We start from the raw sequence: 17,988 nt of genomic DNA, 5'->3' as shown, positions 1-17,988 counted from the left end.
TTTTTTAGGCCTGATGAAGCTGGAGTATTTAATTTGATGATCCATGTCAGAATGGCATATAAAAAAAGGAGTCCAAATGTATTCAGCCTTCACACATCCAGCCTGACAGATGCAGCTTGTACTGAGCACAGCGAGATCTCAGCAGCAGCAGGGGAGGAGGGACAGTGAGGAGCTGTCAATCAGGCTGAGATGAAGCAGCAGGGAGGGGGATAGTGAGAAGCTGTCAATCAGGCTGGGAGGGCAGAGATGAAGCAGCAGGGAGGAGGGACAGTGAGCTATCAGGCTGGGAGGGCAGAGATGAAGCAGCAGCAGGGAGGGGGGATAGTGAGGAGCTGTCAATCAGTCTGGGAGGGCAGAGATGAAGCAGCAGCAGGGAGGAAGAATAATAAGATGTCGTCACTCGACTGAGTTAAACTTTCATAAAGGATTACCAAGCCAATTCTGACATGGATTATCTAAAGTAATATACCAGCTTCACCAGGTCTAAAATATATTTAGTAATATGTGCAAATTGATTAATGATATGTGGGAATAGATTTACTATTAAGACGTCAGCGGCATATTCCCCATCCCCTATAGGACTCCATGTAGATTTTCTCCCATCCCGAAAACAAAACTACAATAAGACGATAAATTTTCATTCTAATAATTTTTATTAGTAATTAAATGTGAACATTTCATTTGTACTGAAATCATTCAAGAAGCTGAACACTGAAAATAAAGCGAGCGGCCGGGCCGGCGAGATCTAGCCTGGGTATAGATTATCTACACGCTTCTTGCCTGGTGTAGACTTTAGTCTTCTACTTAAATTAAAGTTTCCGTTCCCTCATTTACCGGTGTAGTTTTTTGTTTTTGTTTTTTACTCGTCCAGTTTCCGTGTTATAAATAAAAAGCTGCACTATAAGCCAACAACACAGGGGAAAAAAAAAGTTATTCTTCCTATAACTTTGCATAAAGAGGAAAAAAAAAAATCCTGCAATTCACTAAACCCATCTAAGAAAAAAAAAATTACATTTCCAACCAAAACGAGAGCAGATTTTATTATTAGTTTTTACCTCTGAATGGCGTGCATAAACATTACACTCCATGTATAGCAAAAATAAATTTTATTTATAATTTACAGTCAGGTGAAAATCATACAATACCTCTTCTTTAACAATCTGCACACATTTACAGAATGGGGTTTTTTTTTTTTTTTTTGTTTTTTTTTTTTTTTACACACATGAAACTGTGCAGGCAGCATAAGAAAAAAAAAATCAAATACAAAAATGTATTCAGTAACCAAATAGGTATCCAGGGTCCGGGCCCCAGCAAGACGTTCTTCGTGTTCGTAGACGGCATTTTTTGCTGTTCTGCGGATTTTTACACCGGATGGTCAGCTTCGGGTTTGACCTCCGTCAGCAGAGGTATGGAGTGGGCGCACTGAGCGGCTGCGCTGTCGGCAGCGGGCTCCTCCTTCACCCTGACTGCGGGGTCGGAAGTGTCCGCCACTTCCTCTTTAACGAGTCTCAACATCGCATTCAGTGGGTTTTCTAGAAGTGTTTTACTAGGGGACGGTGAGCAATCTAAAAAGGAGGACGTCTGAAAGAAGAGGGGGGAGACGAGTAAATGCAGAGAAGTAAAATCTTCTGATTGCAATGATAAAGACAAAAATGTACAGGCGGTTATATGACAAGTTTTGGTCTTTCCCCAAGAATGTGTTACTAGGTAGCAGTAAAGGATCACTACCAGTTACCTTTATGGAGTTTTTTTTCCCTGTAGTATGGAAAGTTACTGTGAAAAAGCAAAAGTTACTTACAAGACTCAATACATAACGCCGGCACAATGAAGTCACTGCACAGTACTTACATTTTTATAGTCTTCGTAGCAGGATGGATGGAAAATCTGAGAAAAGGAAACCAAGAAACGTTAATGCTAAAGAAAAAATTACAATGCATTTAAAGAATATTTTGTTTTCACGACATTCAAGGTGCACTTTAACCCCTTTACAACCTGTGACGTCTTAGTACGTCACAGGCTACCTCCCCCGGTTCAGCGGGGGCTCCGGCGCTGAGCCCACACTGAACCGAGCACATGTCAGCTGATTCTTACAGCTGACATGTGCCCGCAACAGCCGCGGGTCAATCTCCGACAGCGGCATCTAACGCGCACTTCCGGGAAGCGCGTCCTAAGCCCCGCCCATCGGCGACCCCCGTCACGTGATCGCAGGTCACCGATGGGCAGGCATGACAACCCAGGGTCTGCAGCAGACGCCTGTGGTTGTCATGAGCTGGTCGCTATGAGCGCCACCTAGTGGTCGGCATTCATAGCACAGGACCATTTCTGCTGCATACAGGGGATCTGCTGATCCCCAGTATGTAGCAGAGGCGATCGGACAGTTGCTGCTTCTAGTCTCGTGCAAAAAGTGAAAAAAAAAAAAAAAGTTTTTAAAAATATATAAAAAATTTAAAAAAAATATAAAAAGTTTAAAATCACCCCCCTTTCAAAATAAAATAAAAACCTACATAGACATATTTGGTATCGCCGCATTCAGAATCGCCCAATCAATATAAAAAAATAATTAATCCGATCGGTAAACTGCGTAACGAGAAAAAAATGCTAAACGCCAGAATTACGTTTTTTGGTCGCCGCAAAATTGCAATAAAATGCAATAACGGGCGATCAAAACATCGGATCTACCCCAAAATGGTATCAATAAAAACGTCAGCCCGGCGCGCAAAAAATAAGCCCTCACCCGGCCCCAGATCCCGAAAAATGGAGACGCTACGGGTCTTAGAAAATGGCGCTATTTTTTTTTAACCAAATTTTGGAATTTCTTCTCACCACTTAAATAAAAAAGAACCTACACATGTTTGGTATCTACGAACTCGTAATGACCTGGAGAATAAGAATGGCAGGTCAGTTTTAGCATTCAGTGAACGTGGTAAAAAAAATAAACAACAACTGTGGTATTCCACTTTTTTTGCAATTTCACCGCACTTGAAATTTTTTTCCCGTTTTCCCGTAATGGCGTTGAAAAGTACAACTCGTCCCGCAAAAAATAAGCCCTCACATGGCCATATTGACCAAGAAAATAAAAACGCTATGGCTCTGGGAACAAGGGGAGCAAAAAACGAAAATGCAAAAACAAATAATCCCAAGATTGCGAAAGGGTTAAAAAAAAAAAAAAATTAAAAAAAATCTCCTGGCAATTTTTTTTTTCTGTCCATATAGCAATGTCAGTTATTTTAATCTTTTGCGCAGCGAGGTGTTTTTAATTTATACCATTTTGAGTTTCGTATGACATTTTGATCGCTTTGAGGTGCATTTATTTGCTTTGGTGCGCACCAAAAAACAGCAATTCTGGAGCTTTGATTTTTACTTTTGTGATACCAAATACATTTTTTTTTTTTTTGTATTGGAAAAAAGGCATAAGTGACTAACAGCATCATCCGATGCTGCTGTTAACCATTTAAATGCAGCAGTCAATCTCAGCAGCGTTTAAGGAACGCTCTGCTTATTTCACCGGCTGGCGGGCTTACGTTTTGCTTGCTTTGTAACCTTAATCTCTAGACTCCCGCTGACCGGGGTGGCAGTAACGGCCCCTCTATCTAAGCAGCGCTTACCTTTTCATTGACACGCATGGCGTTCTTCAGATGCCACTCCTCCTCCTCCTCATCCCAATACTGTTCAAACTGCTCTTGACAAATGTCACAAATCTGCAAGGAAAAGGGAAAAAAAAAAAATATGACGACTCCAGCCTTTGTAAACCCAGGTGACAAAAAAAAATAAAGTGGTCAGTACAATCCGATACCTCGTCCGCTCCAGCGGGCCCGGCCGGCACACTCTGAAACTCCTTCTCCTTCGCTGCTTCCTGAGTTTTTAATATAACCTCCTCGTGTACTTTTTCGAAAAACTGACTTTTAGCTCTTTCTTCCAAATCAGCAATTTCCTCAAATTCTATCCAATCCTAAAATGAATAAAAATAAAATGTTGGCGTCCAGTTTTGCAACAGATTTTCTGAAGAGCTTAAAAGCTACATGAGCCACGCTGTATCCGATCAGGACTCACTTTTAGGCTGTAGTACCATCTGCGGTGAGTTATCTTCCTGCTCACATCTTTCTCCGTTCTGTTTTGTCGGTAATGCCAGTCCAAATGATCGGCGTAGACATCGGTCTGGGACTTGGTAAACCTCATCCCACACGAGTAGCACTGGATGCCAGTGTACAGGCGGACTATTATACTATCATAGCGGCTACAGGAAGACAAGAGAGGGGATTAAAAACTTGGGACATAACTTCAGCTTTTACTTGATGACAACTTTTGAGACACTTTACTCACTGTTTCAGATCTTCCATAGAGAAGCCAGTGAGGTCGGGAACATCCTGATCCTCCGACGGCTCCTCTTCTTCCTCCTCTTGTGTAGATTGAGTCGATGCCTCTGTCGCTTCTAGAAAACAATGAGGATATCACAACGTGAAGGTTTTTTTCAGCACATCGTGAACTTTAATGGCTCGATGTTGCAGTAGATGGCGAGATGTCCCCACACGGACTCCATGTCCATTATAACTATTTTAATAATGTTAAAGTTGTGAACCGTCTATTACCCAGAGGCAGAATATGGGGTCTTGGAAAGGTCACTCCACAATAATCAGCTTTGAGCTGCTGTTCACATTTGTGTTAAAGGTAACGTCCCCCGACATTTACTTACGGGAGGAGGTGTTTTCAGTCTGAGACTGTTTTAGTATTCCCGTGGAAAGCAGCTTGGAGAATAATTCGTTAACATCGAGCTGACCCAAGTGATTTTCTGGATTTGGAAATGGAGGTCCTGGAAGAACAAAAAACACACAATAAGCAAAGGATACCATGACGACGTTTCTGTTCTGGAGTGGTCACCATATCATAAGTGGGAAAATTGAAAGACTGTATTGTGAGAAGGGATGTGACACAAGGGATGAGCTCTGTTCACATCAATGTCCCTTCTGATGTGAAAAGCAGCAGTGAGGGCTGCATGAAAACACCGGACTTCAGCCCATTTTAAAGGGATCTTCCCCAGTATCACCGTATGATTGGTGGGGACTAGCCCACTCATTATTAAGAAAGGAGGAGGAGGGGGGGTTGAGCTACCTTGGTTCCAGAGCCCCCCAGTTCCCAGGATCAAAACCCAGCAGTCCCCAATGATCAGTAATTTATTCCCTATCCAGTGGATATGTAATAGATTACCATTAATGAGGGCCCGCCCATAACCGGGAGAGGGATGGCAGACCCCAACACTATGGCAGTACCACATAAGATGCGAATACCCCAGTAACTTCCACTCCACATAAAATATCACAGCCGCGCTGCCTGAAGTGTGAGGAAACCATGTTTAGGGGACATACCTGACTGGTTGGGGGGAAACACTCCGGTGTTCGTCATTTGTGCTGAGGACAAAGGTTCTTGGGTAAATGGTGCAGGTTGGGCCATACCGTCCATAGGCTGAAACTAGAACAGGATGGAAAAAAAGAAAAAGGGTTAATAAAAGCATTGCGCTTCCCTTGTAGCATGTCATTCACTGCTCGGTCCTCGCTGGGTGTAAATTATAGGTAACGCACTCAAATGTTTTCGAGTGCCGGATATTTACAGAGTAACACATCATCTACGCACCGGCCGCAGCCGCTTTCCTGTAGAGTCCGGACATGCAACTGCCATGTACTAATAGGAGGCGGGTTTGTATGTGAACCCTAGGTGCTTCTACAATGGTAGCATTTCTGATCAATACAATTATATAATAATATATATATATATATATATATATATATATATATATATATATATATATATATATATATATATATATATATATATATATATATATATATATATATATATATATATATATATATATATATATATATATATATATAAAAAAAATCCCCCAATGAAAAGTGCACCTATAATGTGAACTCGCCCCGAGGTAATGATGCCAGAACTGGAGGGTCAAAAGCCAAGAGTCAAAGATGTATCAAATATGCAATCAGCAAATCGAAAGGTGTTGATATTTTTCTAGTAATATGGCTTTATGTGACAACTTTCATGGAATCTGGTCCTACAGCAAGCAAAGCTGCAGTGTGAAGCAGGAGTCAAATATAAATCTGACACCTAAGTTCCCACCATACACTATCGGCCAACCATTTGGTTGAAGGCTCTCTCCCCTGACTCCCCCCATGTAAGGAACGGCCCCGGCTCGCCCGAGGAGTCTTGTGTTCTCTATAATAGTAGCTGTCAAACAGCTCAAAACCAGGATTTAGGACCCCAAGTCCTTATGTTTCGCAGGTAAACATGCTACAATAATAAAACATTCAGCGTTTTCTTTAAGTAAAAAACCCAAAATACATCACTCACCTGTGGATTAGGCTGCAGATTTCCAACAGGCATATTGAAGTGTCCAAATCCAGGCCCTTGTGGATTTTTATCATCAAAGAAAGGGCCAGCTGGTCTTGAAAGTTGATTTGGAAATCCCTGGACCACAGGGGCAGGTGGACCGGAGAATCCGGGGCCCTGGGGCAGATCGAACCTTTGATCCGGCCTTTGAAATTGCCCAGGAAACATATTTTGACGCTCAAATGGAACATTCTGCCCAAACGGTGGAACATTTTGTCCGATAGACGTAGATGGTAAGTTATCAAACCGTGGACCCGGATGTACGACGGGCACGTCAAATCTCGGCTGTGGATTCGGACCATCAAATCGTTGAGGCATCAGTCCATCAAACCGTTGCTGCATTTGCATTGGTCCATCAAATCTTGGTGGGGTCTGGTGCCCGGGTGGACCATCAAATCTTTGACAAGGCTGTCCAGGGATGACATCGAATCGTTGCATGTGGAGTGGTTGGTTCTCAAATCTATGGACTTGCGGATTATCAAACCTTGGTACGTTCTGCCCCATTGGTCCATCAAATCGCATTAAAGGTTGTGGACTTGGGTCAAACCTTGCACCTAGAGGTCCATCGAACCTTGGACCTGGTAGCCCATCAAACCTAGGACCATCGAATCTTGGCCCGGGAAGCCCGTCGAACCTGGCATTTGGAGCAGTGTCAAACCGTGGACCATGAGGCCCATCAAAGTGCATAGGTTGCCCGGCCATGGTGTCAAATCGCACTGGTTGTTCAAACCGCACCGATGTGCATTGAGGACCTTCAAACCTCGGCTGTAACAGAGGTCGGGAAGGCCCATCAAACCTCTGAGGTCCTAATCCACCGTCAAGTCTCTGGGGTCCCAATCCACCATCAAATCTCTGGGGTCCTAATCCACCATCAAATCTCTGGGGTCCTAATCCACCATCAAATCTCTGGGGTCCTAATCCACCATCAAATCTCTGGGGACCTTCGAACCTTAGATGGCCCTCGAAATTCTGTTGTCCGGATCCGTTATCAAACCTTTGTGGGCCTAATCCGCCTTCGAACCTTGCAGCCCCCACTGACTGCATGCCATCAAATCGTGATGGTGCTCCTGGTGGACCATCAAAACCGCCCATAAGTCTACTCTGTGGTCCTTCAAATCTCTGTGGACCTTGTAGGACATCCAACATTTGGTTTCCAATTGGGGGGTTAGGAACCATCTGGTTCTGTCCTTCGAATCTTTGCACGAGTGGGTTAACAGGCTGCCCAGTCAATTTGTCAAATCTTGGCGCATCAACTAAATCGCTGTCGAAAAGAGGGTCCATTCTCAGACCCGACGATTCCTCAAATAGTGTGCAGGGCTTTGCAGGAGAATCCACTCTTGCGTTTATTACATTGGTGGGATCTTCGAATACTTTGCCGCCAGGGCCAGGTAATAGGGCTGGGGTCTCAAGCAATAATCTCCTCTCCTCGAGCAGGCCAACATGTTGTATGCTGTCCTTTCCAATTCGTGCTTTATCGTCTGCAAAGGTCTGATCGGCTTCATTATATCGCGGTCTCTTGGGATAGGTGTCATTGTATGAGGACCTCTGTTCTTCTCTTATACCTTCAGGAATGAAAAAAAACAAAAAGCAAAATGAGGACAAAAAGGAAATAAAACAAAAAGCCGACCGTGAAAAATGTCAAGGAGGAAACCCACCTGTAGAAAGCTCTCTCTGATCATCTTGTCTCCTGTGAATATCATGTACCAGCTCATCCGTGTGAGGTCTCGTTTCCGGTGACATAGCCCTTTGGATCAATTCATCGAGGTCGCTTTCTCTGACGTCCACATCCATTTCATCCATATCGATGAAGCCTTCCATGAAGGGCTGAACCTGCGTTCTCCTCAGCTTCGCTTTGTGCTCGTAATAATTTAACTCTGCATTGGACAGGAGCGGCTTCTTTTGTCCGAGGCCCTGGGGGTCCTCTGTGGGACTGTCCCATACGCTGAATCTTTGCTTCTCTTCTTGGTATTGGAAAAGTTGGCGAATTTGATGAGCGACCACGAGGAACTCATCCTGAGTGATCTCCCCCAACGTCAGACGCTCGTTGGCCTGCATTAAAAAAAATGGTAAAACCTTAGCATGACATACAACTGCGATCATGTATATCAATTTACCAACTAGCACAAAGAATTGTGACCTGAAAGAATACACTAAAAACATTCAGACCCTAAACGACAGACAAAATGCCTCTAAACACATGGTTTTCCTTTATGAAACCATGCAACAACTTACCTAGCAGTTTGACACAACTCGTGAATTCTTTGCACGCTGCTCACATATAACATGTCATACGATGCCCCTTCTCACCCAATGCCAAGACTTAATGCAGAACCTTACATCTTTCTCAAGATATTTCACCATTTACCTTTTTCAGCAGTTCGCCCTTGCTGGCACTTGTTAATTCCTTCGGGATTTTTAGATCGGCATCAACGCTGAGCCACGCCTGTTGCTTTGGCGTCCGGGGTGAGAGAACGCTCTTGTTCGGCCAGCTGTCTCGATGTCTCGCTTGTGTGCTTCTGTTACCCTGATGGTGATCTCTGCTTTGTGACCTGCAATGAAGACACGGATTAGTCAGGGAAGATGCTTTTCCGCTCCATTGTCCAGTAAGGTGAACTGTACATTACTTACATCTTACTCTCTTCCCAGCCGGGCCTCCACCTCTTGCTGGTCTTTGACTCTTGCCAGTTCTCCACATTTTCTTTTGGCTCAGAGGTGGACCTGATAGACGTCTGAGTGGCTGGATCCTGCGATCTTTCCTCCGAGCTTTTCTTTGGCCTCCTGCTATCTCTGGCATCTATCTTCAGGATTCTTTTACTTCGCTCATCTCGTGTGCTTGGAGGAAACTCTTCCGAATGAGATGGTTTCCCGCCAGGCTGGCGCACCTTGCCGATTTTTAGAAGTGAAGGAATTGGGGACAGGCTTCTTTGCCTTCTTTTGGTTGGCGATCTCCTCTCTCGCCTCTTGGGTGACAGCACAGGTGTTCGAGTTTTTGGGGAGCGCGATCGTGATCTCTTTCGCCCGGGGACTCTGCTTGGTTTTGTAGTTGTCTTGTCACCGTCATTCAGGCTCGGCTCACTTTTCTGTATGCCGTTTGCAATCTTGCTCCTGTTTCCCGACTGGCGATGATCAGAAGATTTGTGATCCTCTTTCTTGTCTGTGCTTCGCCTTTTTTCCTTTATTTCTTCGGGTTTGTCATCGGCTTTGTCACGCAGGTGCTTGCGTATTCTTGGGTCTCGCTTACTTGCTTCGGAGTCGGTGGATTTTGAGTCCTTTGAATGCGGTACTTTAGCTTTCATAGGAGAAGGCGACTTCGATTTACCTTTATGGTCTGTATGTGCAGTTTCCCTTTTGGGTACTTTATCGCTCGTCTTGCTCTTTTCTTGCTTTGTCGATGAGCTTACTTTCTCGATAGCTGCAGGCTTGGCTGGTTTAGGCTCAGGTGGATGCAGGTTTGCCTTCACTTCTTTTTTAGATCCTTGATCCTTCGAATGCTGACTATTTCGGTTAAGTCGAGGGTCTCTGGTTGGCACGGCTGGCTTCTCCACGGGCTGAGGAGGCACCGACGCTTTTCCCTTGTCACTATGAGTGGAGGTGGGCAGCGAGACCTTTAGAGACTGGTGAGGAACCTCGGGCTTCGTAGGTACAGAGACAGAACTTGAACTGCTGGCCTAGATATAAAAACACGACAGTTAACATCTCCATACCTCCATACCTCTCCATACATGGTCGGGCATGGCACAAATAGTCTTTTTAGATTTCAATTACATGCAGGTATTTCGACTCTGCACAGGGCCAAGCCGCCGTACCTCAGATATTAATATATACGCTAGGATTTATATCCCCGCACACGATTTATCATGTAAGCGGTTCAGCTGGATGCTGACCAAACTGGAAACCAGTGTCTAAGCTGGGCTTAACCCCTCACTCACCAGCTGCGCCTTTGTTTGCTCCAGTTCCAGCTCCAGCTTCTTTTGTTGCAGTTCTAACAACTGCTTCTGCTTCATCAGCAGCTGCTGCCGGATGACCTGCTCCTGCGACAGCACCGGCTTCTGCACCTCGGGGGCTTTCACTGGTGGGACACGAGGTGCCGATTTGGACGTTGAGGTGGCACTGGCACTTTTAGTGGCTTCATCTGACTATTGAAATAAAAAAGTTACAAAAATATATAGGATATGAGCAAAACACTTCACCACCAGGAGAAAAGTAAAAAAAATAATTCTCATGTTTCTGCCGCACAAAGAGGAAAAAAAAAAAAAGCAGAAGGTAAATGCATTTCCTGTACTTACTTTGTTAAGGAATTTGGGATTCACATGGATACTGGGTGAATTGATATTTGGAGGTAAAGGTTTGATGGGCCACGCTGGGTCCACCTGCTGGACCCGTACATCGAGTGCATACAGTTTTTTGGAGGGAAATATTTCATCCCATGTGGACCTTAATTTATATAAACTTTTCCTAGTATTTTCATCCACCTGGAAACAAGAGAAACATTGTGTATTGACCGTGCACTGGACAAACGGCAGCAGATTCACTCTTAGGGCTCAGACGTCTGCGGATCTCGGACCGCAATGCACGGACTGGTCGCTGCTCTCCCAAACCGAGCGAGGGGGGCTTCATATATTTTTTAGGAGGCTGTCACACTCGGGATGAGGAGAGCTGCGTCCACTTGGGACCGATTTGCACAGACATCTGCATGAACCCTTACACTTGTAATTTACTGTCTGATCTCGCATCATTTTTTTTTTTTTTTGCCTGGTATCTTTCCACCTGTTCTCCCAAATCTGGTGTTAGCATTTAGTAGCAGAGTTTTGTTCCTAATTTTTTTTTTTTTTTTTAAAAAACCCACATTAAAATATGCACTAAATTTTATGTAGATGATTCAGACTGAAAAATGCAAGTGAAAAAAAGTTTATGTTCCTGCACCTGTTCTTGAGATATTGCCCCCCACCTTTCCTGCATGTAAATTACTCCTCAGCCAATATGGCATGCTCATCAACTTTTTTGGAGCCATGACCAGTTGCCTAAAAGGAGTAGATTTACATATAAGGAAGAGGGAGCAACATCTCAGGAACACGAAAACATCGGATTCAGCAGAACAGAGGAATTTACACCAAAAAATGTACATAATGCCAGGAGAAAAACAAACAAAAAGCCCCCAACAAAACGCCTGAAGCAAGTTCTAAATGCCTAGTCCCATGTTACAAAGTTACAAGTTCTAATTCTGTTGAGACTAGATTAGGATATGTCCTTCACCGTCGCTACACGGCCACTATAAGAGTTCGCCCGATGTGCAGGCGCCTCAACACCAAAGGGACCCATCAGTTCTACTGCAAGGTTTCTCTTAGCAAATACCGGCACATCTGAGAATTTCTCGCTTTTAAAAAGACCACTCAGGCATTTTTTTTTCTTGCCCCATTTGTTAACAATCAGTAATGTGTGTGCTAGTAGCATGTTAAAATACTAAGGCTGCGTGTCCACTATGCGTTTTTTGCCGTGGAATTTCTGCAGTGAAAACGCTTGGTAATAGGTGCCCCATGGTCCCGAATGATAATCCGCATGTGCTGTGCACAAGCTGCGGAAATTTTCGCTGCGGAAAAAGACGCAGCATGTCCATTAATTTTGCTACGTCCGGTCTCTTGTACGGCTCGCGACGGTCTAAAGGGACCTGCGGTGACGTAATTTAGTCATGTGACAGGTCACGCGACCCATCACGTCGGCGGTCGCGTGACCGGTCACATGACTAAATTACGTCATGAAAGGTCCTTTCACACCACCGCGAGCCGTACAAGAGACCGGATGCAGTGGAGAAAACACCAGGGGTCATAGGAAGGCAAGTATAATCTTTATTTTTTACCATTTTTATTCTTTTTTTAACTATTAACTTGGTCACACTATATAAATCCATGCCGGTTGCGTGGATTTATATAGTGTGAACAAGTTGTCAAGCACTTTTCCAAGTGATGCTAAAATCGCTTGGAAAAGAGCTTGATAACCCGCATGCAGGAATGCATGCGAAAACGCTTCTACCTGGTGGGAAAAACGTATGTAAAATCCGCATGCGTTTTTTCCTGTCAGGGAGATGTGGAAAAAATATGCAGCATTTCTGCATCGTGGGCACATAGCCTTACCCTTCGCTGTCCTCTGCTGTTTCCCGCGCTGCTCCAGTCCTCTACTTGCCGGCTCATCCAGCTGACTTAATGTAAGTCCATGAGAGCCTTGTTTTGAGCCTCAGACTTGCATAGACAAAGTGACTTCCGGTCCACACAAGTCGCTGTGTGAGCAGACAGATAACTCTAGGTCACTTGATGCAGAGGACCGGAGTGAAGCTGGAAACGGCTGAAGACAACAATCTGTCAGTATTTTAATGCACTCATTACTGATCGATTGTGGCAAAAAAAAAAAAAAAAAGCAAAAAATCTATAAAAAACACTGTGGTCCTTTACCTCCAGTATTAAAGGAGTTGTCTTGTCTTTTGTTAAAAAGGCCGTCCACTATGTTTTCATTGATGACCTATCCTTAGGTCATCAATGCTGGCATAGATCAATGTCCGATCGGCCAGGATCCAACACCCAGCACCCAAGCCGATCAGCTCTTACCAGTGTCGGCAGCCGCCAGCTGGAAGTACTCGCTTATGGAGCTGGCAGTCTTCTGATAGTGGCTGCCGCAGGGTACTATATATCCACCTTCTGTTCAAATCAATAGGAGGTGAATGTGCAGTACCCTGCGGCGGCCACAATCAAAAGACAGCCAGCTCCGCAGGTGAGCACTTCCGGCCGGAAGCCGCCGCCACAGATGGCAGATGATCGGACCCCAACCAATCAGACATTGATGACCACTGGAGAATCTTGACAGCATGCTGTACGTATGCTGTGTGGATTCAGACGACTACAGACTGTAAGCAAAATACTTGACAACCCCTTTAATGAATATACAGTAGCTATAATTTACCTTGCCAATATGACATGTCCCTGTTGATACACACCCTGTCCAACCACTGCTTAAACTATAGGGACACAGGCAGTCCCACCAAAGTCAGGGAAGGTCCTAGTTAGAAGAGGTACTATTAAAACAATTACTACCCACAGATGGGTGTACCTGGATATTGTTTGGTTAAAGACGTTGTCCACTACTTTTTGATTGACAACCTATCCTTAGGATAGGTTATCAATGTCTGATCGGCCGGGGCCCAACACCCCCACTGATCAGCTGTTATCGGTGTTGGCGGCCATCTTCTGTTAGTGGCCGCCGCAGGGTACTACACATCCACCTTCTACTGATTTGTATAGGAGGCGGAGGCGTAGTACCCTGCGGCAGCCATTGCCGGAAGACTGCCAGCTCTACAAGTGAATACTTCCGACGGGCAGTCGCCGACACCGATAACATTTGATCGGCGGGGGTGCCAGACCCCGGCCGATCAGACATTGATGACTTATCCTAAGGATAGGTCAATCAAAAAGTAGTGGACAACCTCTTTAAAAGCACTCTGAAATTGCCATTATCAATGTTGGTAGCTATGAAATGGGAATAGCAACACCCAGTTGCCTACTTGCTAACTAACAGCGTAGCAAATAGATTTCATGATTAAATTAAATGTGACTTATGTAAAAAGGTGTGTACAAAGAGACAAGTCACATGTGACCAGGACTACAAACCTCAGCAGTTGTCATTAGCCACAAAACGCCCCGCAGCTCTCTAGCCCCTACAAAACAAGGTATGCAGCCCCCCTTTATGTGACAATTGAGGTAGAGTGAACATGAAAAAGAATAATGAATCTATACCTTTTCAAACACATTAACAAACGTGGAAACTATGTTTTTAGCAAACGCCGTTTGATAGTTTCTTCCGACATTTTTAACAATGGAGTCCATGAGATACATGACTGGAAGCTTCTCTGTACTAGGCGCCTAAATAAAAGAAAACTGGTAAGTTTAGTAGGACACAAACCATCACCCCAAGTCAGATCCCATCTGTATACAAACCAAGGATTAGATATACGTTACGTCCCATACATTACTAGAGGACGGGAGGCTGGAGATTATACATTAGTGTTACCATCACGTCATTGCAGCCATTGCTCTCTATGACATCCATTTTTTTTTTTAATTATCATTTTTTACAGTTCAGTTATCAAGCAGCGCTTGTTTCAGGAAATCCATGGCCGGATAACATTGCTCTCCACATTTGCGTGCGTCCATCTGGCAACTGCTGAAGATACACTTAGTAATAGCAGAGTAAAGCTGCATCTTCCAGAGCATAGTCCAGATGTGTACTCATCCAATGTGATCGGTAGCGCTCCTCCCAGACATGTGTCACCTGTTACATCAGTCACATTAGTCACCAGTACGTGCTTAGCAGGTTCCTCCGGTCGTCCTGCTCCCACCAGAGGAACGGCAGCACAGTCCAGTCCATATTTAGGTTTATATATGTGCGTCCATAGTTGTGTAAATGTGTTTTAATAACAAGCAACTGATCCGAGAGGAAAGCAAGCAATGTTAAAAAGAGAAAAAAAAAAAGGGGGATTGCCCGGAATAAGAAAAACCATGGCTGCCTTTTTGCAAAAACCAGTCCACAGCCTGTGTACAAGGCAGAGGAAAGCAGCCATGTTTCTCTAATCCTGTATGTCCCCTTTAAAGGGCTTCTCCGCCTTCACCGCGGCAGGTAAATGACCTGGTCTCCTCCAATCACATATTCCCTGAATCCATCCAAGAGACACCAGGTCATTAACGCGGGTGGGGGCAGGATCTGCACTTTTACATCAGTGTTAATAACTATAAAGGGCAATCATTAACCCGTCCTTCCGTAGCACACAAAAAAAAAAATTAATGTAATCTATAAAGGGAAAATGTCATGGCCGAGCCCTGAACGTGACATCACATCATGGAAGAAAGTGATCTTCTAATGTCCAGTAACCTGGACCCCCCGCCTGCCCCCGGATAAATAATTTGCCTACAAAAAGAAACCTTATGGCCTCAGTAATAGAAAATAATGTAAAGAGTCATGTGGCAACAACTTGTCTCTTATATTCCCATCTGTATAGCTAAAGAGAAGAGCCCCTCCTGCCATTATCACACCAAGGTTCGCCCCCACCGCCGGCAGCAGCAGGGATCTTGTGAATGGAACACACAGCGTACAATAGAAAACAATGGTAAATAAAAAAGACAAATACATATTTGATACATTTTATTTGCAGTTTGCAGCATACCAGTCACACACGGTAAAGCCATTTATTAAATAGATCGGTGAACTCATACTCAACATGTGGTTAAAGCATGTGGGGTGGGAGAGGGGGGAGGAACGGGACACTGGCAGCCAAGGCTGCAGAGCTGGCGGCTGCTGACAGCTACAACGTGACTATCGATAACACGGGCACGCCAGCAGCAGAAGGCTGACTCACTACGGTATCACACAAAACCTTATCACTACCAGAGACGGGGGAGGGGGAATATTCTTATATAAGCCGGCCATTAACTACAGGGAATATACCTGCCCTATCATCCAGCTCCCATAATACTACATGGCACAAACGTGTGGCCTGATCCTATGTCGGTCTATAGAGAACAGCCTGGGAGGGGGGTCTCCAGTTGTTTGCAAATAAGTTGTTGTTTACTGCATAATGAAAAGTTCTGCATCTGATCTGATACTTTGTGGGGAAATTTCTAGTTCTCTGCTTACTGACAGTGAATAGGAACACCGGTTACATCCTGTAGCAAAAACAACTGTACAGACCTAAACCAGAGTACAATTGTAGTCAAAAAAAAAAAATCACAAACAGCCACCGTACAGACTAAAATCCACAAAATATTGATCAGTGGGTGGTCCTGGTGTTGAGACCCCCACTGATCACTCAAACGACAAGGCAGAAGGCTCTCGCACAGCGGTGCTCAGGCTCAATAGAGACCTGGAGAGTGGATGTTCATGATCCGGGGACTTCTGCATGGGGCTTCACCCATCAACAGGGCATTAAATCTGTGATGACATCGGGGGCTTTAAAAAATTTAGTTACACTTTAAAAGGGGTTTTCCCAAGATCACAAGTTATCTCTCAGCCTCAGTGGTCCGTGCCCCAGTTATCAAGGGAACGTATAGGAGGGGCAGATGTGTGGCCTTCGCTCCATTCATTGGCTATGGAACTGCCGAAGAAAGTGGAGCACAGCACTTGGCTATAGTCGCACATGGGTATTGTTAGGGACAGTCCCAATTTGGTACACCTTGTCACGGTGGGATTTACATGTACTATCACTATTCATTTACTTATTACAGGGTATTCGCTCATTTTGTTTTCATCTTTGGTTCGTACAGAATTAATCGAGCAGAGGTCATGGACATCTCTGCCATATTTAGGACAAGGTTCTTGGGATCAGAGCAGGTCTCCGCGATCGGCTGATTTTGGGAAGACAAAAATATATCTTAGGAAAATGTTCTCAGTTTCTTAGAATAGTACCAAGTCTGGACACTTCTCTGTGCGACCAATGAAACAATGTGTCAGTCTGAGGATCATCTAGATTAGATACGATCGGAGCAAACCTATCTGTGACAACTATTTGGCCAGGACAGGCTTTCACCTTCCACACTGTCCCCATCCAATGGCAGCAAGCAGAGATACTGAAAAGTATTGTAAAACAAATAACAATAGAGATGAAGAACTTTCCATTTTTTTTTTTAAATCACAGGGCTGTCCGGCATTTATATTGCCAAGAATTCCCTAAACCAGTAGGAAGCAGATACTGGTAACACAGTACGTCTTACTACCCGTCCTCCACCCGCACTACAGGCCGTCTGCAGAAAGGTAAGGATCTGGGGAGGCCGTCATATGACACTTCTATGGATTCCTTAGGAGTCCGGTTTCACACATCTGACATTCAGGGCCCAAGTGCGGATCATTGCCTATCTCCTGACCTGAACTCCACAGCCCTATATGAGCTCGGGCCGGGAGAGACAAGGGGGGCAGGGAGAGACCAGGGGGACCTCGAATGTAAGACATGGGCTGTAGGAGGACTGTACTGTTTATTATATTTCCAATTTTTCTCCTTTTCTTACAGGTTTTGGACATTGCAGACACATTACTAAATGGCGGACAACCCCTGTGAGCTTATTTACATAAAACTGGCGTGCCCCTTTAAAAGGTGGTCGAATACTTTCTGGTAAAAGTTTTTTTTTATAAAGTCATCAGCAGTTTTGTTCTCTAAATCCCTGCATTTCTGGACCCCCGTGACCGCAGTGGTCTCTGGATCTGTCGCAGTCAAAATGGCGACTGTCATAAGACTTACTCATGTGTTCCTGGCTACCTCGTGGGCAATTACATCCACGCTGTTTAACCCGGCCCTTCCTTCCTCTGACACCATTGTGGAGGCCTTTCAGCACTTACTAGGACCCAAAACGTCTTGTGAGGCCTAGTAAGCGTCAGAGGTGCCCAAGATGGCACAAATCAAATGCCTAGTAAACCACATGATCTACCAGCACCCCAGGAGGCGGTCACATGGGTAAATCACATGACTGCTGCCATTTTTGACTGCACTGGACTGGAGACCTCCACTGTCCCGTGCAGGTGAAGTGTCTTTTATATTAAAAAAAAAAAAAAAGAAAAAGT

At 44.6% G+C, this 17,988-nt stretch overlaps 1 protein-coding gene and 1 long non-coding RNA gene across 2 annotated transcripts in view; one reads left to right on the top strand and one right to left on the bottom strand.

The window, feature by feature from the left end:
- Positions 1–1,089: 1,089 nt before the first annotated feature.
- PCF11 (PCF11 cleavage and polyadenylation factor subunit) overlaps positions 1,090–17,988 on the bottom strand; it is a 17,709-nt gene continuing 810 nt past the window's right edge. Inside the window, exons 2-16 of the mRNA XM_073661707.1 lie at positions 14,181–14,306; positions 10,689–10,874; positions 10,332–10,538; positions 9,031–10,070; positions 8,768–8,951; positions 8,058–8,451; positions 6,364–7,964; positions 5,361–5,463; positions 4,691–4,807; positions 4,321–4,429; positions 4,051–4,234; positions 3,794–3,949; positions 3,606–3,698; positions 1,849–1,884; positions 1,090–1,581 (exon numbers count right to left, since the gene is read on the bottom strand). Of these exons, the coding sequence (XP_073517808.1) occupies positions 1,363–1,581; positions 1,849–1,884; positions 3,606–3,698; positions 3,794–3,949; positions 4,051–4,234; positions 4,321–4,429; positions 4,691–4,807; positions 5,361–5,463; positions 6,364–7,964; positions 8,058–8,451; positions 8,768–8,951; positions 9,031–10,070; positions 10,332–10,538; positions 10,689–10,874; positions 14,181–14,306 (4,755 nt within the window). The 3' untranslated portion in view covers positions 1,090–1,362. The remainder of the gene's footprint in view (positions 1,582–1,848; positions 1,885–3,605; positions 3,699–3,793; positions 3,950–4,050; positions 4,235–4,320; positions 4,430–4,690; positions 4,808–5,360; positions 5,464–6,363; positions 7,965–8,057; positions 8,452–8,767; positions 8,952–9,030; positions 10,071–10,331; positions 10,539–10,688; positions 10,875–14,180; positions 14,307–17,988) is intronic.
- Positions 17,069–17,988, top strand: part of LOC141192140 (uncharacterized) — a 20,032-nt gene continuing 19,112 nt past the window's right edge. The window contains exons 1-2 of the long non-coding RNA XR_012265830.1: positions 17,069–17,187; positions 17,441–17,542. This is a non-coding gene — a long non-coding RNA (uncharacterized lncRNA). The remainder of the gene's footprint in view (positions 17,188–17,440; positions 17,543–17,988) is intronic.

Source organism: Phyllobates terribilis, unplaced genomic scaffold (genome assembly GCF_046119375.1).
Source record: "Phyllobates terribilis strain yellow unplaced genomic scaffold, ASM4611937v1 Scaffold_2__4_contigs__length_985480577, whole genome shotgun sequence".
Lineage (NCBI taxonomy): Eukaryota > Metazoa > Chordata > Amphibia > Anura > Dendrobatidae > Phyllobates > Phyllobates terribilis.
The sequence above is the reverse complement of the archived record's forward strand: the minus strand, read 5'-3'. Positions and strand labels throughout refer to the sequence as shown.